This window comes from Xiphophorus hellerii, chromosome 12 (genome assembly GCF_003331165.1).
Source record: "Xiphophorus hellerii strain 12219 chromosome 12, Xiphophorus_hellerii-4.1, whole genome shotgun sequence".
Lineage (NCBI taxonomy): Eukaryota > Metazoa > Chordata > Actinopteri > Cyprinodontiformes > Poeciliidae > Xiphophorus > Xiphophorus hellerii.
The window spans coordinates 31623894-31649788 of NC_045683.1; the positions used below are offsets into that span (position 1 = coordinate 31623894).

The 25895-nt window shown below is 39.1% G+C and overlaps 2 protein-coding genes across 4 annotated transcripts; both read left to right on the forward strand.

Moving 5' to 3' along the window:
- Positions 1-393: 393 nt before the first annotated feature.
- golga1 (golgin A1) lies at positions 394-22070 on the forward strand. 3 transcript variants are annotated; one of them, XM_032578300.1, is made up of 24 exons: positions 394-589; positions 1202-1496; positions 3578-3668; positions 5420-5494; positions 6645-6742; positions 6833-6865; positions 9261-9389; positions 9631-9800; positions 11710-11821; positions 11902-11985; positions 12513-12638; positions 13160-13255; positions 14131-14226; positions 15253-15348; positions 15711-15851; positions 16173-16247; positions 16648-16737; positions 17205-17307; positions 17467-17627; positions 18469-18627; positions 18732-18791; positions 18913-19137; positions 19214-19300; positions 20103-22070. In XM_032578300.1, exons 2-24 carry the CDS (start codon positions 1368-1370, stop codon positions 20181-20183), a joined length of 2517 nt encoding a protein of 838 aa, XP_032434191.1. In that variant the 5' UTR covers positions 394-589; positions 1202-1367; the 3' UTR covers positions 20184-22070. The 3 variants fall into 3 exon arrangements, with proteins under 3 accessions (XP_032434191.1, XP_032434192.1, XP_032434194.1); XM_032578301.1 differs by lacking the exon at positions 5420-5494; XM_032578303.1 differs by lacking the exon at positions 9261-9389 and having other exon boundaries at positions 395-589.
- A 495-nt stretch (positions 22071-22565) lies between these two features.
- On the forward strand, positions 22566-25820 carry rpl35 (ribosomal protein L35). The gene is made up of 4 exons (XM_032578304.1): positions 22566-22668; positions 23113-23249; positions 25135-25216; positions 25630-25820. Exons 1-4 carry the CDS (start codon positions 22666-22668, stop codon positions 25777-25779), a joined length of 372 nt encoding a protein of 123 aa, XP_032434195.1. The 5' UTR covers positions 22566-22665; the 3' UTR covers positions 25780-25820.
- The last annotated feature ends 75 nt before the right edge of the window (positions 25821-25895 follow it).

A 25895-nucleotide genomic window follows, 5' to 3' on the forward strand; every position in this document is an offset into this window, starting at 1 on the left:
CTTGCCATGTGTGGATAATGAAACTCTCACTGTGGTTCTCTGCAGTCACAATCCCAAGAAAATGCCTCTGTGGCCATTTTCAAAGTTCTAGATAATATATAGCTATAATTATTATTATGGGATGTGATTCTCTACTACTCCATAGCACTATATAGGATTCCAGAAAGTCGGTGGGGTTTAATCTAGGGGATAGAATATAAGTTCCTGTTATAAGTTGTCGGAGTTGAATATGTATTATTTTGTATTCTCTATGGTCTATACCGTGCTATTATCAAATGCTGCCTTTACCTCGATTGTTCACCATAGCTGTTACTATCTACGTTGCCACGCCTACAAACTCTGCTAGCCAATCAGCAGAGGCCTCGCCATGACGTATTCAGTCAGCTGGTGGTTGGTTGATTACGTGTAGCTAGCTCCCCAGCAGTAGCTAGCTTGTCAGACGAGTCAGTTTCACCGACTTTTTTTTATTACCGTTTTATTTACCTGCTTCTCTTGGAGTTGTTTTTAAGTGTATAACGAAAAGGACAATATGTAAAGCCACCGATAACGTGGAAACGCAACGAGTGGACTTTTAGTCGGAATTACTAAGGTAAGAGAGTGGAGAAGCAGTAAGCTAGCGAGAGCTAACATTTATTCTCATTGTTAAAAACAGCAGAGCTAGTAGGCTGTCAAAACATTATGTGGCAGTTTGCCTGGACGGTCCTAATTGGATAAACCCTCGTAAGACAGCAGTGTGTCAGCTAAATGATGTACGCAGATTTAGTCAGAATAAACAGAAGCTCATCCATGGCAACATATTTAGCTATGCAACTTATAGAAAGCAAGATAAGATTTGATGAACTGACACATATCTTCTAAACTGATCGACTGATGTAAGATCCAACTTTCTGAGCTTTTACAAAGAGTCCCCGCCTTGCTGTCTCCCCAAGATTTAAATGCCTGCTGTAGGAGGATCTATCAAACCGAGGTGTTCAGGTTGCTGTCACCTACCTGAAGTGAACAGTGCACTTCAGGTAGGTGCACAGTGCCTCTGTTGGAAACAATGTATCTCCAGTTGTACGTGGAAAATTACCATAAAGGCATAGAGCAAATTTTATTAATGCCAAACTCAATGACTTCAGGTTTTGCAGTTGGAATACAGGTTCAACAGCCTCTTTTGTTGGTATATACATTATGTTATATGTCCTTTTTATTCTTCTAGATGTAGCAGAATGAAAACACCACAAGCCTGTTTTGAAGTGGGAACAGAAAAGACAGGACGATTTTCTTGAGCCCTCTGAACAGCAGGCATTAACATCCATACACATGGTCACAAATTCTCCAGAAGTTGTAAAGTGCACTCAAAACGAGACGCTAAAGGGAGGAACATGTTTGCCAAGCTGAAGAAGAAGATTGCAGAGGAGGTGGCCACAGCCCCCAGAAGTGGTGTTCGGATCCCCCGCACTATTAGCAAGGAATCTATCACCTCAGTGGGAGCTGACTCTGGGGATGACTTTGTAAGTACTTTGAAGCTTCACATCTTGGTCTGTAGCCCAATCCTGCATCACTTTCTTTTTACCCTTTCCCGACGACCGACTGGAGACTTTTTAAATTTATTATATGATGTGCAAAATAAGGAACAACTAAAATTTAAATTAGGTTCATGTTTTCTCAATAGCTTTTGCAGAAACCTGAACTGTTTGACTCAGATCAGGTGTGCTGAGGCAGGTACATGTTTCAAACGTACAGAGCGGTCCTCCTGAGGACCAGGATTGGGATCCTCTGCTCTAGTCAACACCTCAGATATGTCTGGGATTATCCCAGTTGTTCTGATAGAAACAGTCTCCTTAAACCTAAAAATTATAAACAGAACCATGAAGATGCTTTTGAGTGTCCTGGATTCAGTGGTTTGGTAAAGTTGTGTTTCAGTACAGTTGTGTTCCAGCTCCAACACTGACAGTAACCCAGATTGGATAAAAGTTTTTAAGAGCTCCAGGACTTTGCTCCGGTGGATTTTATACATTTTATACATTATTTAATTTTTTTCTTGATAACGCTCACAAATTGGAGAGTAATGACATAATTCGTTTGTTCTAAAGTACTGCAGCAAGTAATATAACATTGCCAGAAAACTTACTGAAACACAAGAGAAGAAATAACCAGTTAAAATTAACTTAAAGGTTTTAGAGGTCATCAGATTTTCTGCTGAATAATGACCTCTAAATTTTATTTTGGTGTCTCTGCCTAAATGTCAGCCATGTTCAGAGTTCAGGTAGAGTTTATGTATCATATTGTGATGTAATAATGAACACCTTCTTCTGTACTGCAAAGTGTCCCAGGCTGTTCAGATCGGTGCATGCTCAGGAACTCTGGTCTTGTTTTAAATGGTTGCCAGTCAGGCAGGTCCAAGCAGCCGGACTAGGGTGGGACTGACGTCGTGCAGGAACAATGATTTCTCACTGGGTTGGTCTCTCTTGCACATGCCATTTTTAAGCTATTGTTCCTGGCCTTTAAAGTAAACCAGAATAAGTCCTCCATGTTTATTTAAGTGATTTGATAATCTATTTTTTTAAAAATCACAAAACTCTAACAGTTTTTTTAATCTGTTGTTTTAATCTGTGTGTCTTGCGTTTCAGTCTGCTGTTTACTCTATAAAACAAATGGAGGCGTGTTAAACTCTCAGGATGGTGTCATCTCTCACTAGCAAAGGAAAACTGTAGAGGTTGAACTCAGCTAAATAATTCAATGAGCAGCAGTGTCTCGGTTTTACTTTTGGTACAGCCCAGGTAGTCTGTGCAGGTTGTCCTTTTTACACTTTTAGAGCATTAATTTCTGCTAACTGTCTATTGAAAATAGACATATATATATATATATATAAAGGAAAAAAAATATTTATTTGCATCTTTAATGTATTTCTAAGATTGTATAAAAAGGCTTAATAAATGTGCCATTTTTTATCTGATTAATTGTCAGAATAACCAATAGATTAATTTATTTCTAAAATAATCACTATTTGAAACCCTAGTCCAGATGTCTTTCTGATGGATAAAATATTGTAAGAGCAGGAAAATGGTTCGCTTTGAAAACTTTATCTGTCAACTGCTAGATGTTAGGAGGGCTGTAACTAACCACTGCTCACCACTTGGACTGATCATGATATGATTTATTACTGGATCATGTGTTTCTGCCCTTTGAACGTCCAACATCCCAATTTGAATACAGTCGTCTAATACAGAGAAAGTTTCAAAATAAATGATGGTATGTGTTGAGAAAAAAACCCCGTTTTTTCTATGAATTTAAACACTTCAAAAAGTTCAGCAGTACTGAGTGCTTAAATAGGAAAGGAAGAAGTAATGTTTCTATGCCTTCATTTGCTCATCACATGATGCGTTTCTAGTGAAGAATATTTAAGCAATATTAAATTAAAAACATTTTTTTTGGAAAGATGTTTAAACATATGCTGTGGCAAGGTCTCAAGATAAACCTTGTATTTTACCTTTTTTGTTTTATTTGTGACTCATATTGTAGCTATCTTAAAATGTCTGTCTTTTAATGCTTTCTCTGATGAAGGTTCTAATTGCTGTTTGTCTTTATGTAGGCATCTGACGGCAGCAGCTCCAGGGACGACTTGTCAGCCCAGCTTCTTAGAAGAAACGATCAGATCCGAAAGCTGGAGGCCAAGCTGTCAGGTAGGATGTGGGACTGAGCTCAAGCATTTTTCAGTCTGATGCAGTACAGATCAAAGTCATTTAATGTTTGCAGTAAGCAGAAAACTTTGTGCTGATAAACAATAAAACCTGAGGGTCAATGAAAAAAGGAAGCTACTTCATTGATGGAAGCCAAATATTCCCATTTTTGCCAAAGATGCACCAATTAGAATTCCTTAGTTGATTAGTGAACTCTGTTTTTGTAGAGCTGCCTCTACAGATATGAAACAATTTCAGCATTCATTACTAAAGCATGTGTTTTCACTAAGTCTTTGACTTAAGTCAGATTACCAAATAGCTGAAACTGTTCATGGCTGCCAGAGGTTCTGTCCTTCACCTGATTTCACATTAAACGCATCTCTGCCACTGGTCATGGCCAACTTCTTGTCTTCAATCCCGAAGAAGAACATCAGACTCTTTAGTTTGGGCTGATCTGCCTGAAAATCATGTGTGGTCACTGAATCATCCATCATTGACCATCTCTAATTTTGAACCTCAAACCTTGTTGTGTGGCTTATCGATTGACAATCGGGGTCTTTATAAAGCATGGGTAACCATTTAGAGGATTTTAAACATCATGTGTCCTCCATCTTGGATTTCCTAAACACTACCTACATACAACCTCTCAGGAAAGTAGCCAGATGATAACTGCAAGTATAAAATGGCTTTTTACAGCTTTGTTAGGTGACAAATATCTGAACAGTTTGAGCTCAACAAAGTTCATGTTATAATCCCAGATCATAATATTTTATAAACTGTGTGAAAAATGTATCAGTTTTTTATGTTTGAATGCAAACATCCATGATATCTAGAAAAATAATAATCCAAGGTGTACTGCAGTCTGCAGCAGTAATGCACAGAGGTATAAATATACACAACCATGTCCATGTTGGAAGTCTGTAGTGATTTCACTTCTGTGATTCCAGTAGAAAACAAGTTGAAACCTTTCCTCAAGTCTTAATACTCCTATTTTTCACAGCTTAAGTACTAATTGTTTTCTATATGATGTGTTTTTTGTTTTTGATAGAAAGATTAAGTGGTTTTTATGAATCCTGCTCATTGTTTTGCTTTCGGTTCTGTTTTCTGTGAATTTTCCACAGACTTCTCTAATCTGGAGAAATTTGACAATGAAATACTCCCTTAATAAAATGGTAGCCTTAACTAACTGTAGAATATTTTTGTACTAACGGTAAATTTGTGAAGTCTAAATTATTTTATATTTACATTTTAGTTGTGTGTTTCATAACTGAAGGCAGAGCAGCTGATTTTGACTGGAATCTAACGAGCCGCCAGCCGGTGTAAGTTTCAGTTATTTAGTTGAGTTTTTCCAGCTGAGATCAGGTTGGGATCAGTGAACGTGTCTGTGGTTGTTTAATTGTGTGTGTACTCTTTATCCATTGTGAAAAGTTGCTGTTTTTATTTTCTAGCCCTACACTCTCCTTTTCTTCCCTTTAGTTGCTGTAATGATGTTCACCCATAGAAAAGGTTAAAGGTCATACATTCTCATGAAGCCTTTAAACCTGTATGGTTTTCTCAGATGTGAAAATCATTAGAAACTTTACCTTCCATTGTTTCTCAATCATATTTTCCCTTTTGTTTTCTCCCTGTCCTTTTGTTTATATCCTCCCCTGCCTGTCTCTTACCTGGTCTGTGCCTCTGTTTTGTGTGTGTGTGTGTGTGTCTATGTGTGTGTTGTCGATACCCCATCCCAAAACTCTACTTCTCGACACTAGACTACGCTGAGCAGCTACGAATTATGCAGAAGACCAAGGAGAAGCTTGAAATTGCTTTAGAAAAGCATCAGGATTGTACGTACCTCTCCTCCCAAACAGCTTTCTCTCTCTTGCTTATCTTTCCACTTTCCTCAGCATCACCAAGCCCCTCTACACTTCTGTATGGATTAGTTTTAAATCTTTGCTTTGTGGACACTTGGCTGCTGCTTTTTCTTTCAATCTAAAAATCCACCCTCAGTTTTTTCTTGTATTTAACCAGAGATTTTTGTGTCCTTCTTTATTGATGGAATAGTACTTAGCCTTCTGCAGAGGACAGTGAGTGCAGCCACACCTATGACCCACTTGTAAATAGTAGAGGTCAGCATAGCTGGTTTCTGGTCTGTTGACTTTGTTGCCAGTGGTGAAACTTCTCAACAAATTCTTAAATTACTTCCAGCTCATCTTGTTGACCTTTCAAACCTGAGGGCTTCTCAGTTCTAGGTCGTCTTTCAAATAATGTCACCTGCCTCCCTTTTTGGTGTTTAGGGGGTTATTTGCTGTTTAGCTAGTTGCAGCAGCCTCAGAAATATTCCTGCCCTTCATCACCTATTGTCATGTTATAACCACAAAGTGTGTTTGGTTTGTTCCCTAATATCTGCTGTATAAATGAAATGGAAAATTAATATTGTCTTTGTTTTAAAAATGAGTGAATAAAGATTTTTGTTGAGAAGTGAAAGAATTAAAGATGTTAAGATTCTCCTGTGATAATATTATTGTTTTCTTAAAAATGTAGAGTGTTTTAATCCTGTCGGAAACTCTTGGTAACTTCTGACTCTTGAGTGTTAGACCAGCAAAAAAGCCTCTTTATCTTTTTGTAGAACTGCATACAACAGCATCTGGTTAGGTTTAATACCACAGTCCTTCACTCTGACCATCAGGTCAATGTGTGGACACCCCTGTGTGGTGGGGGGTCTTAGGGAATTAGTTTAGGTTTAACCAGGGTGGATTTGTTTACCCTGCACAGATTCTTTAACAATAGCCTTTCTGCCCTTTTTTCTCTGTCGCCATGCATCGCTCCTCTTTGCTTGTTTTTTCTTATTTTTCGTTTTTGCTTCCAGGAAGAACACCTAATCTCCCCTCACAGCTACTAACAAAGCCACTTTTTAATTTATTGGCTGTGTCATTTACATATGAACCTTTGTATGGTTTCTTCCTTTTTTTTCCTGCTGTCACTGTCACTGCACAGCATCCATTAAGAAACTCCAAGAGCAGAATGAGTGTCATCAGAGCAGCAGGGCCAAAATGGCTGAGGGAATGGCTTTAGCTCTGGAAAAAAAGGATCAGGTAAATCCCTCTGTGTCTGTCAAATCTCACAGCAACTGTTAGTTTGTGAGTTTAGCTTGTTTGCTTATTTCTTTCTCCCTTTTCCTGCAGGAATGGATGGAGAAGATGGCTGATGTAGAAAACGCAAGTACCTCAAATTGTTTCTGATGTTTTTTCTGGAGGTTTTGATATAGTTTGGATTCCCTGAAAGTTTTCTTGGCGCTGAAATGTGCAGTGGAATCATGTTGGTGTTGTGGTAACATACATGCATGTTCTTTACCATTTCATCGTAAAGTGGTGTAAAGCTGGGCTGTTTTGTTTGATTTAAAAAAAATTTTTTTGTACTTCGTCTTTTGTGGGTAGCACCATTACATACTGTCAAGCCCAAAATTAGTCACATCGCTGGCAGATTTAGGCTTAAAGTAATCTTTTAATTTTACCGTCTTTCTTTTGACTGGAAGTAACAGTAATATTTTCAAATGGCCCAGCCAGTCCTGATTGAACCTGGAAGAGAATCTCAGAAGGAAGCTAAAACTTAGGATCATGGCAAGAAGTAAATCATCAAAAGGAAAGGAAAGATGCAGAAGTCCAATCAGTATATATATAAGAAGATACAAGATTGCTTTGATGCCAGTATAGGATTTAGTTTTTCATTGAATTGAAATTTTTCACTGAAAAGGATGTAAACAATTTTTGATGCACCTTTTTTTTCAGATAAAGCATAAATAAAATAAAATTTCATATTTAGAACTGGTACTCATTTTAAATGATATTTTAACAGAAGCCTGTCTATCGTCGCTTTACTGTGGTTGGGGACGGTTGGGGTTCAGGTGGGATGTTAAGATCTACCACATTATAGTCATGAATCTGAAACTGGCATAATTGAAAATGATCCACTATCTAATAACAATCACATACTTATTAAAACAAGCAAAAAAACAAAGAGAGAGACGGTAAATATTGCTGGGCCTTATTAAAACAAACCAAACATTGTAAACATAATGATTAAAATGCTCCTCCATCAACAAGTGGCCACGATTAATAATATAACATTTTATTTGCTCTATTAAAAGAACTGAACAGTTGGAATGAAGTTTTTTATCAACCTGCTACCATGCTTGTATTATTGTCTGTTTAGGTAGAATTAATGTTTTTAGATGAAAACCAAAATTGAAAGACATTTCAAAACGTATAATCTCACATATCTATCGCAATCATATTTTCTTGTAGTTTAAGCTTAAAGTATCTTAAATTGCATCTCTTTCATTTTATGTGGAAGTGGAACTGAAATATAATGGCTCTGAATCCTTTAGTACTGCCACCTGCTGGTATGTTTTACCCTTCAGATCAATGTCCTGGAGAATTTGGAGAACCCTAAAGTCTGCTAGCTGTCTGCATGTCCAGTTGTTACGGAAACTAGTTTGTTAGTATAAATCCAAGTCTCATGCATAGATTTACAGGTTATCATGCTGCACATGTTAACAAGATAACGTGGCTCGAACATGTGGACAGGTGGAAATACTCTGAGAATATTTAAGGATATCAAGAGCTGAGTGTCATCCAACCTTATGATTTAATGTTCCATGGCACCACATACTCCCTTTATTTTGACTTTGGTCAGAGTGAAATGCCTACTCTAGTGCTCCCTGTGGTGTGAACAAAAACTGAACAGCTTGATTTTACCCCTGGAGCTCTAGTCAACACCATACATATTCTTGAAAAGTTGAAGAGAGAAACAGAATGGCAACGGCTCGTTTCAGCTGCTGGACTGAGCATTGTTGAACAATCCATTTGGTTTGTTAAAGGGGCGGTGTTATGTAAAATCAACTTTTGTGAGCTTTACATCATGTTATAATGTTATTCCGGCATCAAAAATATACTTGTTTGTGTGATTCTTTCATGTATGTTTGAGAAATCCTGTAGTCTCTGTTGGCAACCAATCAGCTGTGCAAAACGTCTGGCTGGGGCCTGGCTCCACCGTCAAGTATGAAGCTCCTCCTCAGAGCCTCAGCCTCCCCCATGACTCTCCCACTCTGCTCCTTCAGACTAGTCAGCAGGAATTACTATACACCTGGCAGAACTGCGCATCTGCTGAGCTAATAATAGGAGCTACTTCTCAGAGCAATGCTGATCTGAATTGTTGTTAAAGGGTTAATAGAGGAGACATGTGATGACTTCCTGAAGGTGGAGTTTCAAAAAGATCACTCCTTTCTTAAAGAGACAAAGGCCCAATTTCAAAGAGTTAAATTACAAAGTCCAATTTCCTATAGGTCATATTTGATATATAGCATTTTTATAACAATGGAAGGTAACATACTTACTTGATTGAGCTACAAAATGATAAAACACATAATTCTGCTCCTTTAAGAATGCTCTCTGCACTGCTAGTTTGGACCTACACTGCCATCACTGAACACACAGACTGTAGAAGTGCTGTTGGAACCCCACAGGGAGTCTCAGAGAGTGCGCTGCCACCCAATATATCTAGAAAGGCGAATGTGTGGGATCTCTGGTATAAATAGTTATTCTGTATGTTTAGGAAAAAGCTGCCCTGTCAGTTCGGCTTGAGGAGATGATGGAACAAAGCTTAGCACTCTTCCAGAAAAGGGATGACCTGGATGAACTGGAAGGCTTTCAGCAGCAAGAGCTTGCTAAAGTTAAGCACATGGTGCGTACATGTGAAGGTTCTCAACATCTCTTTTTCAAGCACAGTTTGAGATTAAATAGAGAAGTTAGAATAGAGAAGAGCGGACCTACAGCCTTAATTAAAGAGCTACACTGTAACTTAGTGCAGTCTCTTTATATCAGTGCAGGACCCAAAGGAATTGTTTAATATGTTCTCAGCTACACATCTCTCATCCATGTTTACTTTCTTAAAGTGGTATTTTTTTAATCTTTCTGTCTATCAGTTGCTGAGAAAGGAGGAGATGCTGAGCCAACGGGAGCGGGAGCTCCAGCAGAAGGAGGCTGAGGTTCAGTCAGCGAGGCGGGGCCTGTCCGAGGCTCGGGGGAAACTCCAGTCTCTGCAGCAGCAGCATGAGGACAGCAGCAGACTCAACTCAGAGCTGGAAATAGAGCGGTGAGATGTTCAGCTATGAATCCAAGGAATCATTTAGCTTTGTGTTAGAATTAATTTCAATGTCTCTGCATTGATGTTCAGGACTTTTTATAGACGAGCCCTAAAGTCAAGTTTATTTGTATAAACCTGACTTTGGGTTTCAGCAACAAGGCCGTTGAAACTGCTTTACATTATAAAACATCATAGTCATGAATTATGAAACAAGCAATAAATATTACATTTTGTCAAATGTCATCAAAATTATACATAAGATATGTTGATCAATGTTCCACTTAATGGTAATCAGACAACTCTAAACAATAAAGTGGGTTATTGTGTTGTTATGGCCGTACACATAGACTAAAATCCATGTCAGTACCCCAATATGTGAAAACAAAGTTTGCAAATGATGAAGCTGGGTGGTCAAGTAGTGATGGAACATTTTGGCTGCCTGCTTCTTTCTCTGCTCATGGTGAAACTTTGTTTTGATCAGCATGGGAACCATCTGTCCCCCTCTCTGACACCTGTAAGAGAAGTAGCATCTGGCTGAAGATTAAAGAGATCAGATAATAATAAATTGTTACTATGGGTCTGTTCCGTAGATTTGTTTTTAGCATTTTGTTCATTTGTTTTTGTTAAAAATTAAAAGTTTGATTAAAATATTACCAAGTAAGAATGTCTGCTTTCATAACAGAAAATATACATAAACTTAAGCAAGTATATACAGGGAACATTTAATGCGAAAGAATTTATCGTGCATAACATTCCCATTTGTAAGTTATGTTAACATATGGGCCAGCAAATAATAATAAATTAGGAGCCATTTGGAAGCTGAAAGAGCCAGCTCTTCTTTGGGAAAATTCTTGAAGTCTGCCCTATCGGAGCTGTGGATGAGAATGCAGAGGAGGTGTTTAGAGCAGGAAGCTAATGCTATCTTGCTTCTACTCTGTTTTGTTATGACCTGCTAATAATTTAGCTTTGAATGTATGTCAGTTCACTCCTCTTGAATGGATGTTGGGTACCCCAACATTCAGTCCTAGAACCCCTCTTATTCAATATCTATATGCTTCCACTGACTCAGGTTCGAACAGGAAATAAGACTAGATATTGTAACTATGGAGATGATATACAGCTTTACATTATGATGTCACCAGGTGGCTCTGAATCCATCCAAGCACTAAACAGATGCTTTGAACAAATCAATGTATGGAGGTGCCACAACTTTCTCCAGCAGAACTGAAACAAAACTGAAGCTATTATCTTTGGACATAAAAAGGAATGATCTAAAGTCATCTTCAGTTAATACAGCTGGAAACTAGAGATCAGGCCCCAGACCTGGGTGTAGTGATGGACTCTCACCTGGAGAGTCCATCACTCTCCAGGTGATAGAGAGTGGACAACAAAAGCCTTTTCATGGTGTCTGTTTGATGCTTTGATGGGATTTTTAGCTTCTGCTTCAGCTGTAAATTTTCTTCTGTTTCCAAAGAATTTTTTTCAGCGGTTTAACCATGCATTATGAAAGTTTATATATTCACTTTCCAAATGTTTAAAAAGATCAAATCTGTCCTCAACACCTAAATTAAAAAAATTATTTATTTTTAACATCCACTTTATTATTTTTCAAACTCCAAGCCACAATCTGGAACCAAACTGATTGTGAGGACAGGGTTGTCCAGATGCATGGTGGGACGTCTGATCAATCCTGACATCTTGCTCCAGCTGTTAATGACTACATTTCTCCATTGGTGAATGCCGGGTGCATAAGAGATGTGGCCGTTGTGTTTTATCTGGCTTAAAAGACGACACAGGTGTAACTCACCCAGCAGCTCTGTAGGGCAGGTAGTGTCTCAGGAGCCCTTTGAACAGTATTTTCTCTGAAAACCCCTGTTGTGGACTGTGGAACGTCAACCTGTTGTTTGTACTTGTGCAGAGAAGAACTGCTGCTGCTCCGAGAGGAAGCCGACAAGAAGATCTGTGAACTAGAAACACGATGCCAGGAGCTGCAGGCGGTCATCCAGCGGGTTTCAGAAGACTTCCAAACGGTCAGCTCAGAACGCTGCGACTTCTGCACTGAACACGTTCTGATCCGTTCATAATAACATTATCTTTTTATTTCTTTCAGTCCCACAACATGGCGTCATCTCTAGAGAAATCCCTCCATGATTTGCAGGCTGAAAATGAATCCCTGAAATTACAACTACAGAAGGTGAGAACAAAGGTGGCAGAAATAATTCTTAGCCAAAGTCAAGATTTGGCCTTTCATTATAAAACTGTTAAGCTGGACAATAAATTGTGCCAGAAGTTATTGTGGTAAACAACAATATTATTTTGAGACCATTTTCAAGTAACATATTGATAATGGCATAGAAATGCAAGCACACCTTCTCAAAGATCAACGAATTTTAATTTCTAACAAACATTTAACACTGGAACTGGAAGACATTTTAAATATCCAAAACAACCAAAATAAAATAGCAGTCTATAACAGTCTATAAACAAAGTTGTCCTTCAAAAAAAGGTCTTGTTGAGACCAGTGCACCAGACTGAAGTTCTTGTCATCCAGTGTTTGGTAGAAAAAGAGAGAAAAAGAAACAATCATCCAAATGGAAATTATCAAGCTGGTTTTTATTTATCATGCGATTCAGGACTTACATGAACCAGAAGTTCATCAGTATGTATCAGGCTTCAAGTTCATAACTACAGAGTGTGAACTTGTCATGACTATTTGGTCAGGCTGCAGTGACGGAGGAGGAGAAGGCGAGGCTGCTGGTGGAGCTTCAGAGGAAGGCTTCGTCCCTGGAGAGACGGCTGCAGGGGAATCTGAGCCAGGACGAGCATCTGCAGGAGTTCCTTCAGGAGGTGGGCTTCTCCCAACAAGATTCCTCTAGTCCCTTCACAGATTTTCTGTCCAAAGCTTAGAAATAATTCTTCCTCATTGCAGGCATTCACACTTCATAATATACAGTTGAAACCAGATATTTACATACACCAAATGAAAAAAGACACGTACACATTTCTTTCTCACTGTGTGAAGTTATATCTGACCAAACGTCTCTTGTTTTTTAGGTCAGTTAGTTACCCAAATTATTTGCTTGAATTCAAAAGTTTATATACATTTTGAAAGACAAGTTATCACTGGACACTAACCAAATGTATTTAAACTTTTGTATTCCTGGAAAGTTACAAAACGAGTCTCTAAAAAAAATATTGTCGCCATGTTTTCTGGCATTCAGAAAATAGAAATAATCTGAATAATTCTAACCGACTTAAAGCAAGAGAGGTTTGGTCAGATTTAATTTAGACAAAGAGTCTAAATTATAAATATGAGAAGGGAAGTAGAAGAATAATTCTGATTACCTTTGCTGCTGTTTTTGTTCTAGAAAAGTGACCTTGAGCTAAACCTGGAAGAGACGAGAGCAGAACTGTTGGCTGTCAGGACCAACCACTCCGACACCGTCAGCTCTCTGGAGGCACAGGTGAACCAATGCATCTGCTCACTTTACATCTCCATCTAAAAATAAGTACGCCCTCCTTCACTTCTAAGGCTGGATGTAAATGATGCAAGTAGAACACAACAATTTGAATTATGTAATTTATTCAGCAAAAAACAGGAACATGTTTTTTTATCTGTTGGTCCCTCTGGTTGCATCTCAGCTATGACTGAAATAGATGAGGAGGTTCATTGTGTTCTCTTCTCTTTATGAAGAGGCTGAAACAGACAAACACCAAGTCAATGCATTAGGGCTGCAACTAACAGTTATTTTAGAAATCAAGGTTTCTAGCAATTGTTCTGAGGATTAATTAATTAATCTGATAAAAAAAATTGTCACATTCTGCAAATTTTTCATTTAGCCACTTACACCCTTTTAATACAATATTAGAAACACATTCCAAGATACAAATAAGCAATTAAATTCTTTTTGAAATAAAAATAAACATTTTATCACCAAAATACAGTTGCTGTGTCTCTATAGTGAACTCTTGATCATTTGTAACAAGTGATGTATCTGCAGCTAAAATCCTTCTAACACCAACATGTGGAAAAGCTGAGTCCTTTCTGCTTGACTTCACATCAGTACAATGTAGGACTGATCTATTGATTACTTTTTGGATTTGCCAATTAATAATTAGCTAGCAAATATGCTAATTCTTTTGTAATAGAATTTTGGGACATGATTTGAACCAGGTGAAGCCAAAGCTGCCACTTCAGATCTTGAGAACTGGACCTTCTAGACAAATGACTAAAGCAGACTAAACAGAGCTGTTGTGAATGTGTCCTAAATGAACAGAATAAATAAATCTTTAGGTCCATCTTCCTGATTTCTGGGTCTGTCCTCCTGTCTGAACTCAGGTGTCTAAGATGAGTGGCAGTATCAGTGAGCTGCAGACTCTTCTTCGTCACAAAGAGGACTCCTCTAAGGCTTACAGAGAGAGAACAGATGCTCAGGTAAGCTGCTTCACTCATTCACACTTACTGGTAATGGTCACAGGACTTCTCTTACTGATCATTTAGTATTGTTTATAATATATAGTAGGTCTACATTATGATGACTAGGGTTAGTCTGATTATGGTCATGATGGTTTTCTTTTAGGACATGTTTATATTCTCTGAGATTCTTACATTTTCCACAACACACAGAGGACAGCTCAGCTCCAATTCAAGTTTTGCCACTTATATTTGCTTAAAGCTTTTAAATAATTTTAGAATAAATATTTCTTAAAAATATTTTAAAGAAATACTTTTGATAAGCCTCAAAGTCCAGCCAAGCTGCAAATAGGAACGTTAGAACTCGAATAATGTTAATGAGGATGGAGATAAAAACAGCTCTCCTGTGGTAGGCTGCATCTCCTCTAGATTTGTGTGTTGAGCAAGAGTTTTGAAAAGTATCAACCTCATCTGCTGCGTTTAATTACTCACAATGAGTGACATCATGGGGCTGTATATTCCAGGAGATGCTTGTTGGTATGCTCCTCTGTGCTCATGTTCCCAAAAAACATGAAAGAAACACCCTCCCTTACCAGAAATATATTTCTGCTCTTCCTCTTTACCTTTCTGTAATCCTTTCTTACTTTTACTTTTCTCCTCTTTCCTTAATCAGTAGTTTTCCTCTAATATTAATTCTAAATTTCATTTACCACTTAGTATGGATTCTGATCAATACTGAGTGCTGAGTGGCTTCTTATGTTGACAAGTAGTTTAGTTTCCACTGCAGATCTGAAGCCAGATGTCTTGTTGTGCTTTAAAGGAAAGCTTCTGCACGTTGATTGAACAGCATTGCATTTAGTCCAGGGCATGTTTTATCCGCTATATTATTTTAGAAAAAAAACTCAACAGATAAGGAGTTGAACAAAACTCCCTAAATAAATCAGCATGATGAATTTGTATTCCACCTAGGTTCAGGCATCTCTTAACTTTCCTCACCGGCAGCTCAATCATTTATTGCATATTTACTGTAACATGTTCTTGTTTCAGATTGCCAGTCTGGAGCAGCAGGTTGTGCAGAGTACAGAGAAGATGAAGAGTGCAGAGCAGCAGGTCACAGAGAAACAGCAGCATATGGAGAAACTGGTAGACATCACAACACTGCCTTCTCCTCTTTCACTTCAAAGCTTGCAGTTTTCCCTTTGAACTTTTAAGTATTGGGCAAAGGCAGATAGCTATGTGCCCCGGGAGTTTAACATTAAAAATCTTGATGGGCTATTTAATTTTAAGGTAACCTGCTTTACGTTCGGTATGTATAACTTCTGCTGAGGACCTTGTTTTACTAGGAAAGGTGCATTGTCAGTACAGTAACAGAAATGTATTTTTAAAAAGATCAGTATCTTCCAAAAGTGTATTTGAACTCCTTTGCTTTTGGAAATAGTGTCATTATAGGTTTGGTTAAAATGTTCCAGTTTTTTTTAAGTACATTAAGGCCAGTTTTCTTCCAGCAGGGGGAGTGGAGTGCTGAGAAGGCCTTTCTGGAGCAGCAGTTGTGTTTGTTGGAGCAGCAGAGTGTGGAGAGGGCCAGCCGGCTGGAGGAGAACAACTCCTCTCTGCAGACAGACAAACAGTCTCTCCTGGACAGGGTGGTATGGTTCTTCTTCTCTCTTTGTTTACGTGAAAACGGTAGCAGCGTTTCCATTACAAATGTGTAAAACTTTGCCGATATTCTTCCAATACCAAACAAACCACAATTTTGCAGTTGCTGTGCTTCCATTAAAAAGGAACATCACATGTGAATAAGTTTATTCATGTGATAAGTCATTAAAAAACATGCTGCGCCATCATCCTCCAGCTACTTCCTGTCGTCTTCTTTGTGGTTTGCACCAGTGGTAAACAAAAAATATAAAAATAAAAATGTATTTGTTGTGTGTTGTCACACCATGGAGAGCCTGTTTTCTGTCTGGCAGGCTGACCTGGATAAACAGGTTGTTGAGGCCAACACCATGTTAAAGCAGCAAGCAGAAGAGCTGGAGAACTGTAAGGTAAACTGCTTATTTACTTAGTTCAAACTAATAATAATAAAAATGTGTAAAACTTGGAGACAATCAACTGTGGTGCTGACAGCAAACGTGACTTTTACGCTAAGAACTGTTTTGTCACAATGAGTTTGACTTTTTATAGTATTGTGGGTAAAAATATCTAATATTTCCAGAACCATTTATATTTACTCTGAACATGTAGAATTAACTTCCTCAGTTCAATCAGCACTTTTTCAAGTTGATGCAGAGCTTTGATGAAACAGGCAAATCCGTCCACATTCTGTGAAAAATTGAGGCCTGTCTAATGGCAAAGCTTTTGTTGAGTATTTGATTTGAGTTTTTTTTCCACTACGCTGTTCATTTCTAGGGAAGCAGAGTAAATGTGTGTTGTTTGTTTCCTCAGGCGGAGCTGAGCAGCCGGCTGACGGTGAGCACAGAAATCGCCAAATCTCTGGAAGAAACTAGACAGCAGAAGCAGGAGCTGCAGACACAGGTCTGTTTGGGTGTAGAAACTACACAGCAGTATCATGTAAAATCAACTTTTTTAAGCTTTACATCATGTTATGATGTCATTCCCTCTACAAAAACATACCTGCAGTGTTGCTTTGATACTTTCATGTATATTTGAGAAATCCTCTAATATCCTGAACAACCATTCAGTTGTTCAAAACACCTGGGTGGACTCAGTCACGCCTTCGAGGACTCCCCCACTCAGCTCCTTCAGACTAGCCAGCAGCAATTAGCAAACACCTGCTGGAACTGTTCATCATCTGATCTCATTATACAAGTTACTTCTCAGAGTAATGCTGGTAAAAATGTTGATGTCATGATGACTTTCTGAAGTCGGAGTTTCAGAAACAGCAGGAGCTTCTTAAAGAGACAGATTTCAATTTCAAGGCATTAAATATTGAAATATTGATCAGTGTGGAGTGACGGTCATCTGCTTTTGCTTGATGTCAGATTGGTGAGCTGACTGTGGGCCTACAGAACTCTCAACAGGAGTTATCTACCTCTGCTAAGAAACTTCGACTGAGAGATGAGGATGTCCAGACACTTCAGAATGGTACACACACACACACACACACACACACACACCATTAGTCCTTCAAAGCAGATAGCAATCTGTTTTTGGTTTATATGTTTGTGATTTCTGTCACTTTGACGTATCATGTGTGTTGTCATGTGTCGTCTGTGTGTGTGGGGGTGTGTGTGTGTGCTGCAGAGCTGCAGAATCGGCAGGACTCTTTGGCTCAGCTGCAAGAGGAGACGGAGCGGCTGCATGCCCAGCTGCAACAGGCAGAGCTGGACAAAACCTCCCAGCTGACGAGTCTGCAGGGGGCACTGCAGAGCCAGACACAGCAGCTGGACAGCTGCCAGGCGCGGGTCAGCTCACACTAACAAGCTTTCAACATGGAACACAGGCTAGCTGTATGGAGAGTGAAGAGTTCCAAATTACTGTACATAAAAGAAGTTACAAAATAATTATTTAAGTCTCATTCATTTTTTTAAAACTGGAAATATTTTTTTTTATTTAGAATTACTTAATAGGTGTCTCAATTAAATGTATTTATTTCATTTTGAAAACTAGATTTAATATTTTTTTTTTCATATTCCTCTGCCGTAGCACATCATGATTTAATTTAAACTGTCAACTTCCCACGTCAAACCCAGTGGGCTTCAGTAGAGACCCCGACATCTGATTGGCTGCTTCAAGCATCAAATCAAAACAACATTTTCCCTGAAAATTTCAGAAATAACTTGTTATTCAAATAAATTATTTCAAGTTACACCAACTTGACTTGAAGCAGCCAATCAGCCGATCTCTACAAAAGCTGTTCTAATCCCACCCACTGAGTTTAATGGCTGAAGTTAATTGTTTGAATTCAAGTGTGCTTCAACACAGGAGCAAGAAATAATTTAAGTCATGAAAGATTTTTTACAATAAATCTAGTTTTTACAATACAAAAGTCAATGCATTTAATACATTTAATCAAGGCACATATAATGAATTTTATATTTAATCTGTTATGTCTGTATTTCCAGTTTAATAAATTAACGACACATTTAAATAATTTTTGCATGTTATTATAATTTGTCAGTCCTTGCTCTCCATATGCCTTATTAGACATACATAATTATTAGTGGTTGAATCGGATGGTTACGTTGGGGTGGATTAATGATGTGAAGCATGAAATGACAGCGCTGCTTGGCGTGTGTCGTTTAGATCTCGTACCTGGAGGTGGAAGTGGAAACGCTAACAGAGCAGCTTCAGAGTCCGGAGGTGTGTGAGGAGGACCAGAACGGCTGTGTCACCGTGGACGACCTAGATCACATCCACCGGGTCAACAGAGAGCTGGAGCAGCAGCTCAGCGATAAGAACCGGGTCAGACATCTTATCTCCTCTACAGTCTGTTGGATGGCCCACCTTTTAATATGCATTTAAACACACTCTGCTGTCTCCCATCATAAAACACATGTTGTTTTCAGACCATCAAGCAGCTGCAGCAGAGGCTGGCAGAGTTAAAGAGAACTCTACAGAAAGAACTGGTAATACCTGGAGCATCTATCTGAAAGCACATGTGTGCACACTAAAAAAAAAAATAGGTTAAACAGTCTACTGATTAATTCCTGGACTGTTCTAAAATCCCTGTTTCTGTGTTTGCTCAAGAAATTAAAGCCTGAACCCGAAGCTGAAGGGAAGGAGAAGTGTTTGGAAAACCGAGCAGAAAAACAGGAGCGTGTTCATTTGGATCCACTGCTGTCAGCTGCCCCGAGCCCTCCCACTTCCAACACCACCGTGACCAACACCGCTGACCTCAACGACTCACGGGAAATCAACTTTGAGTATCTCAAGCACGTCGTCCTCAAGTTCATGTCCTCGAGGGAGGCGGAGGTGAGTCATCACCACTTGGATTCTTCCAGGTCGATCCGACCAGCACGCACTAAACTACTGGTGTCTCCTCTGTTAGGCATACCAGCTGATCAGAGCTGTGTCTGTGCTGCTCAACTTTACTCGGGAGGAAGAGGACATGCTGAAGCAAACTCTGGAGTACAAGGTTGGGGCTGTTTTTAACTTTCACGTGTTCTAAGGTACACTTTAGTTTTGGGAGTTTTTGGTGACAAATGTAATTGTGGTCTCATATTTTACTGAGTTCCTGCTTAAATTAAGCTGCTCCTGAACAACTGGAAGCATTCCCAGTGCTTTAGCAGGAGGATCGGGGTACTACCGCACTTTTCTATGTTTGAAAGTACACTTAGTCTTGTTACAGCCACAGGCATTGATTAATTTTAGTGGAATTTTATACAACAGTGCATAATTGTGATGTGAATGGAAATGCATGTTTTTCAGGCTCCAACCTGCATTTTATTTTATTTACAAATTATGGACATTTTGTTGTTGTTTCATCACAGGAAATTACAAAAAATGCATGCTGATATTTGTATAGGGATGTAAATATGTATACCTTGGCATCCTCTGAATTAGATAAAGCACTATAAGGGATATTTGCCACTTACCATTTTTCAGGTCCAGTAATAATGAATATAAAGTTATTACCACAGTTTCACACAGAGACCCTAAATGCAAATGTCATCCTTGTGGTGGGTTGTTAATCACACATTGACATCATTGGTAAGGAAGAACCTGCTGAGGTTTCCTTTGTTAGACGAGCTGCATTACACAGTGAAATGTTGCAGAGGACAGTCTTACTACAGTCTGTAGTGCGTCTCATTGAGATTCACCAATAGTGAATTCAATTTAGATTTTAAGAGCAGAACAACTTCCTGTTGTACGAACATTCTGGAGTTTTCTTTCCGCAGGTTAATGATAAAGCCAGCTGTGTCTCCTCTCTGTTCTAGATGTCCTGGTTTGGATCCAAACCTTCTCCTAAAGGAATCATCCGGCCTTCCATCTCAGGCTCTTCCACTCACTGGAGCTGATGAGCATCAAAGTGAACTGCAGTGGTGAAACTGAAGGAAATAAAGGACCAGACTAGCCAGGAAGAGGACCTCTTTGAGTTGTGGCTCCTGTTATTGACCTTTGAACCGCCTCCTACAGCTTCCCCCTGCTCTCTGTTACCAGTTATCTGTGTGTTCCTGGTAAAAAAGGATCTACACAGTATCATCAAGGCACAACCACCTTGCATTTGGTCATTGATTTTTAAAAGGAACTGACAGTCTCGTTAGTATCTGCTGCAGGTATCTCAATTTACCTCTGACATTTGACACAAATTGAATGTTTTCCCCTCTGTGATGCTGTAAGAGACAGGCAGACTGATTGTTCTGTTCGAAAAAGCATTACCATGCTAACGCTGTCCTCACCAGACAGCGTTGGCTTGTTATTCAGTGCTTCTCATGTTTTAAATCCAGAATGCTTTCATCAATGTTAGTCTGTACAAAAGACTAAACTTGCATTGGCTTCAGTTCTAATAAGTAAAATGGACATAATTATTGACACTGGTGTCTCTGGATCCAGACTGTCTTTACTTAAAACAAACATCTCCTCAGACTGAGTTAGTTTTACTTCAAAACGTTCTGTGGATGATTCTAAATTTTGACTGCTGTGTTTTCTAAAATGAGTTTTAATCAAAACATTTTACTGGGTGAAATTGACTTGTACTAGTTTTTTGGTACTTAAAGGCAACATTTTACCGGCCACTGTGTGGTGAGCTAAAAACAGAATGACCTTAATTCAAACTGTTTTAATCGTAGTGTGACTGTCATTAAAAAAAGCTCGCTCGTTATGCTTTTGTTCCAGCTTATCGTGCATCATATACAGTAACAGTGGCCCCAACCGGAGTGCCGGTCAGATGTCTCTCTAACTTCTAAAGCTGGTCTACTGTTTTTAGCCCCAGTGCTAACAATAAAATAAATTAAATAAAATAAGTCTAAGTCTAAAACCTGGATCTGCTCAACAGGAATAACTGGAAAAGAAAAAAAAACAATAGAAGGATACTATGTATATGATCTGTACCTGCCTTTCCTGTAAATGAATTTACATTCCAACATGTCTATTTATGTATAGAGATATGTACATACTGTATGCATTGAGATCTTTCTAAATCAATGGATGTAAATAATTTGATTTGATGAGTTTACAATATTTATCATTAGCATCGTCCAGGACTTGATGTATCTGTGCTGCCGCCTGTCAATCAGTCCACCTGCCTCATGTTTTCCCTCAGTTCTCAGTTTGATGAATGAACTTTCAGACTTTATAATTAGGGGCGCACTTATAAATCGGCCCGCTGATGAACTGGCCCTGATGTCCTTAATATTGGGGGATCAGAGATCAGCTGATAGCAGATCTTCATATGTATGTACTCCAATCATTGACCGAGTCCCCATTAGCCACTGTCTTCTATTTAGAAGCATTTCAGACAAAAAAGACTGCTTTCACCTAAATTTGGAATTGGCAGCTCAGACTTTAAAGATCGGCGATCAGCCAGAAAATTGCAATCGGTGCACCCCTAATTATTACTCTGGAATTTTAAGTTGCTTGTATGGTTTTTCTTTGATATTCTGGGGTGCAGGAAAACAGTTTTGAATGCAGTTTTGTTGTACTGTTTTACTAATGACTGGTAGCCAACTGCAGTCATTTTGTTTGCTTGGGTGGAATGAACCGTCTCCAAGGAAATTAACAGTGGGAGCACTTTGTAATCTTATCAGTTAAGCTGTGTTATGTCTTTCACACTATTCTTCCATCACTACAACTTTGTGTCTAGCTTTTCTATGATTTAATGACTGCCTTGAGCACAGTTGATTGCTTTCCAATGATGATTACAAATAAACCCAGAAAGGTCATGAAACCTGATCTCTGAATCCAAACCCTGCTTATTTATTCAGTGTCATTTTGCCATTTTTTCCTCTTCTATATTTGCACACAGTACATGGAGATGGCAGTATTCAGTACCTGAAAACAAAATATTGATTTCTTTAATTTACAAAGATTTTACCAGATTGCAGTCATTGTAGAAAGAAAGTACACCACAGACTCATGTGGTTAACACAACCTATTCCACACTGTCGTTATTTATTAAAGACAAAGTTAAAATGTGTGAGGGGGGATAATTTAATTTCATGTTCTAGAGAAATTGTGACAAAGAACAACACGAAACTCCTCTAAAAATACACTGCTCAAAAAAATAAAGGGAACACTTAAACAGGTGTTTAACACTTAAAGTGTTCCCTTTATTTTTTTGAGCAGTATATATATTTTAATTTACATTTCCTTGAAAATGTTAAAAATGTTGCTTTGTCATTGCGCGCGTCATGGTGGTTGAGTCCTTGTTGTAAACACTCCGTCCGTCAGGGGCGCTGTTCGAACATTTCGGATAACAGTCTTGATTCGCTTTTTTCCGGAAGCTACTTTTTCTGAGCACGCGGTGTGTCCGGCCTTTCCAACAGGGCAGCGACGACGAGTATGGTGAGGAGTTGACTCTCCGGGATAAATTTTTATTTTTTTTTTACGTTTAGCAGACTGTTTAACCAGAGTTATTCAAGCTGTAGTGGTATATAAGGTTCTTATGTACCTCTCGGTACATGTATTGAAGGTTCGGTTACTAAAGTTTTGGAAGAAATAGTTAATTATGAAGCGCTCCTACCGAGCGGAGCTACTCCACTTAGAAGCTAACAGCTAACTTGAGAAACACGGTGGGACTAGCGATGACTCGTGTAGTGTTTTGTTTATAGAACACTTATTGGTACATTTACTTAAAATTAAACACAGTAGGTTTGCCGATGGAACTAAATTATCTAACGGATAGTTTAACGGTGGAAGCTGTGCCTTAAAGGAGTAGGAGGTCTGGGGCTGGCCTGTGTGTAGAACTAGCAGCGTTCTCTAACACGTATTTTCTCCGTCCGACTTCAGGCCAAGATCAAGGCAAGAGATTTGCGGGGCAAGAAGAAGGAGGAGCTGCTCAAACAGCTGGATGACCTGAAGAACGAGCTGTCCCAGCTCCGGGTGGCCAAAGTGACCGGCGGAGCCGCTTCCAAGCTCTCCAAGATGTGAGTGTGAGCCCGCTGGTGCGGCTTCTGTTGATCGACATCTACACAGACGAACTGCTTCCTCTTCTCCGCAGCTAGTTGTGAGAAATGTGTCCATATAAAGATTTAAATCACTGTTAGGGCAGGAAGATCTTTCTGAAGGTTCATTTTCTAGACTCTTTCGCTCTTAATTTTATGACCAGTGTATGGTGATGCAAACATAATTATAATTCACCAACTTTTAAAGGCAAATGTATCATATGGGTTAAAAATATTCTCTGTATAAATGTGGAGTTTGTAAGAAATTTTCGTTAAGTTTTATTATTTGTGGGACTAAATGTGTCCAGCGTGGTCACAGACCTGCGAAGGGATCCAGAACAAAACAACCAAAGTGGACGATACCATTACTGCAAATTTCTGCTGAACGGCTGAGCTTAGTTCTGGGAACATGATGCTGTTGAGCAGTTTTTCATTCAAAAGGAGTACATCAAGGTGATGTTGGAAACATCATGATTTGACATGACAGTGATCCAAAATGCACAACCAGGTGGACAACAAACTCTTATTGGTTTGAAGTTCAGACTTGTTTCTCATAGAGAGTCTGTGTAGAGTTCAGAGAGGTCTTCCAGCCAAAAGCCCTGCTGCTCCTTACAGAAGCTCAGTGGAGACGTGCAATAAGTCTGTCAGCAGCTAGAAGAAGCATTTGGTTGCTGCAACAGTTAATGAAGTCTTTACCATTACTGATATCTCTACATAATCTTGGGACATGAAGTTTTTGTTCATATTCAAGTAAAAAGATTTATTTCCACAGTAGTGCACCTTGTATAAGATCTCTTGGGTTATGTTTGTCATTTCCTGTCAGAAATGATTAAAAATAAAGATCTAAATCTGGATTAACTGCAGGCACATTAACTTGTCTCTGTGGAAATTATGAACGATTTAAATGTTGTTTTTCTGTATTGGTTCCCATCTGCAGCCCACTGGACCTGAGCTCAGCTAGTTTCCTGTGGGCAGCACTGTGAGGGATAAGTGAAGAGTTTGACTGGAACAAGCTGGAGTGTCTATTGGTGAAATCAGTTAAAGTGACTAAATGAGCTCAGTGGATCCCAGCTGGGACTCTGATGGAGGGTAGAGGTGTGTGCTTCTGTTCCAGGCATTAACCACCTCACACACCAAACCCTCCTGTTCTCTCCCCAGTCTTTGCAGCGCCTCCTGCTGTCCAGTTTGTCAAATGTGGGGCTCTCCTGCAGCTGGCTGAAGAACTTACTGTCTTGAAAGCTGAACTATAGTAGCAAACAGTCATTTAAAATCTTAACTACATATTTGCAATATTTTGCAAATCAGCCCTGCTCTGGTCCACTTCTTGTTCAATCTTAGGATGCCTCTGCATTTCCTGCATCTTTGGGTGAAAGTTGGAAACATTTCACTACTTGTTGAAGTTTCTGCCAGAACTGAAACTGAACTCTGTTTCTCTAGAATTAGAGAAGATTAGTATCTAGAGATGCTCATTGGATGAAAGCAAAACTAGAACTTTTTACAAATTCACTTGCTCATTGAAGCAGTTAACTTAAACATCCTCAAACCCAGATTAAAAATAATTAGCATTCTAATTGCTGAGTTTCAACCAGTGTGATGTTGATTTAAAGAAAATTTTCTGAGCCACACAGTGAGTTGAAGTGTTGTGGGAGTCCTCCAGTTTATTGTGTTGATGTTGGAATCCTGCTTGTGTAGCTGACATTTATAAGCCACGCTGGTCAGAACATGTTCAGAGGAGGAAGCGCCCAGCGGCATGGGGGAGATGGAACCAACTCATTAGGAAGCTGTTTTCATCCAGTCAGGATGTAAATCCCTGAGCTCTTGTGTTCATCAGTGGGTTGATCAGCTGTCTGACTCTGTTGTTTTACAGCCGTGTCGTTCGCAAATCCATCGCCCGAGTCCTGACTGTCATCAACCAGACACAGAAGGAGAACCTGAGGAAGTTCTACAAGGTGAGAGCCACATCCTTAGTCTCTGCTCACTGAATACACACACACACAGCCGTTGGCTTGGGACTTTCAGTTTCTCTAGTCTGAGATGATATTTGTTGAGCTGATGTTTCGCTGACTGTCAACAATTGCTTACCAAAAGACTGAGACTTGAGATTACTGTACCTAAACCCTGGTCACAATGGCTGCTCTGATATCTGGTTATTGTTGCTGCTGCATCAGAACATTTTTAACCATCTAATTCTAAATGACTGTTTTTGGCATGGGAGTGGAGCGTTTGTGGTTGATGTGGGATGCACAGCTTTTTTTTTTTTCTTACACACTTTATTCAAATATTTCTAAACAAGTTTAGTGTCAGATGAACCATTCAGCAGGCGGTATGACCAAATCTCCTGACCCCAACATTGTTGTTTCAGGGCAAGAAGTACAAGCCCCTGGATCTGAGACCCAAGAAGACCAGGGCAATGCGCCGCCAGCTCAACAAGCACGAAGAGAGTCTGCGCACAAAGAAACAGCAGAGGAAAGACCTCCTCTACTCCATGCGCAAATTTGCTGTCAAAGCTTAAAGGCTGTTTGTTATTGATAAAATAAAATCTGTTTAAAAAACTTTTTGTTTTCTTGAATATCTCACTTAAGTGATCTTGCATGCTTCACCCAAAAGTTACTTGCTTATTCAAATGAC

Excerpts from the sequence above, each read along its gene's own strand:
- golga1 (XM_032578300.1), top strand. The coding sequence starts at position 1,368 with ATGTTTGCCAAGCTGAAGAAGAAGATTGCAGAGGAGGTGGCCACAGCC. Across the intron at positions 9,801-11,709 it reads TCAGAGCTGGAAATAGAGCG|AGAAGAACTGCTGCTGCTCC; the intron begins GTGAGATGTTCA and ends GTACTTGTGCAG. Across the intron at positions 17,628-18,468 it reads TGGACAGCTGCCAGGCGCGG|ATCTCGTACCTGGAGGTGGA; the intron begins GTCAGCTCACAC and ends TGTGTCGTTTAG.
- rpl35 (XM_032578304.1), top strand. Across the intron at positions 23,250-25,134 it reads GCTTCCAAGCTCTCCAAGAT|CCGTGTCGTTCGCAAATCCA; the intron begins GTGAGTGTGAGC and ends GTTGTTTTACAG. Across the intron at positions 25,217-25,629 it reads ACCTGAGGAAGTTCTACAAG|GGCAAGAAGTACAAGCCCCT; the intron begins GTGAGAGCCACA and ends TTGTTGTTTCAG.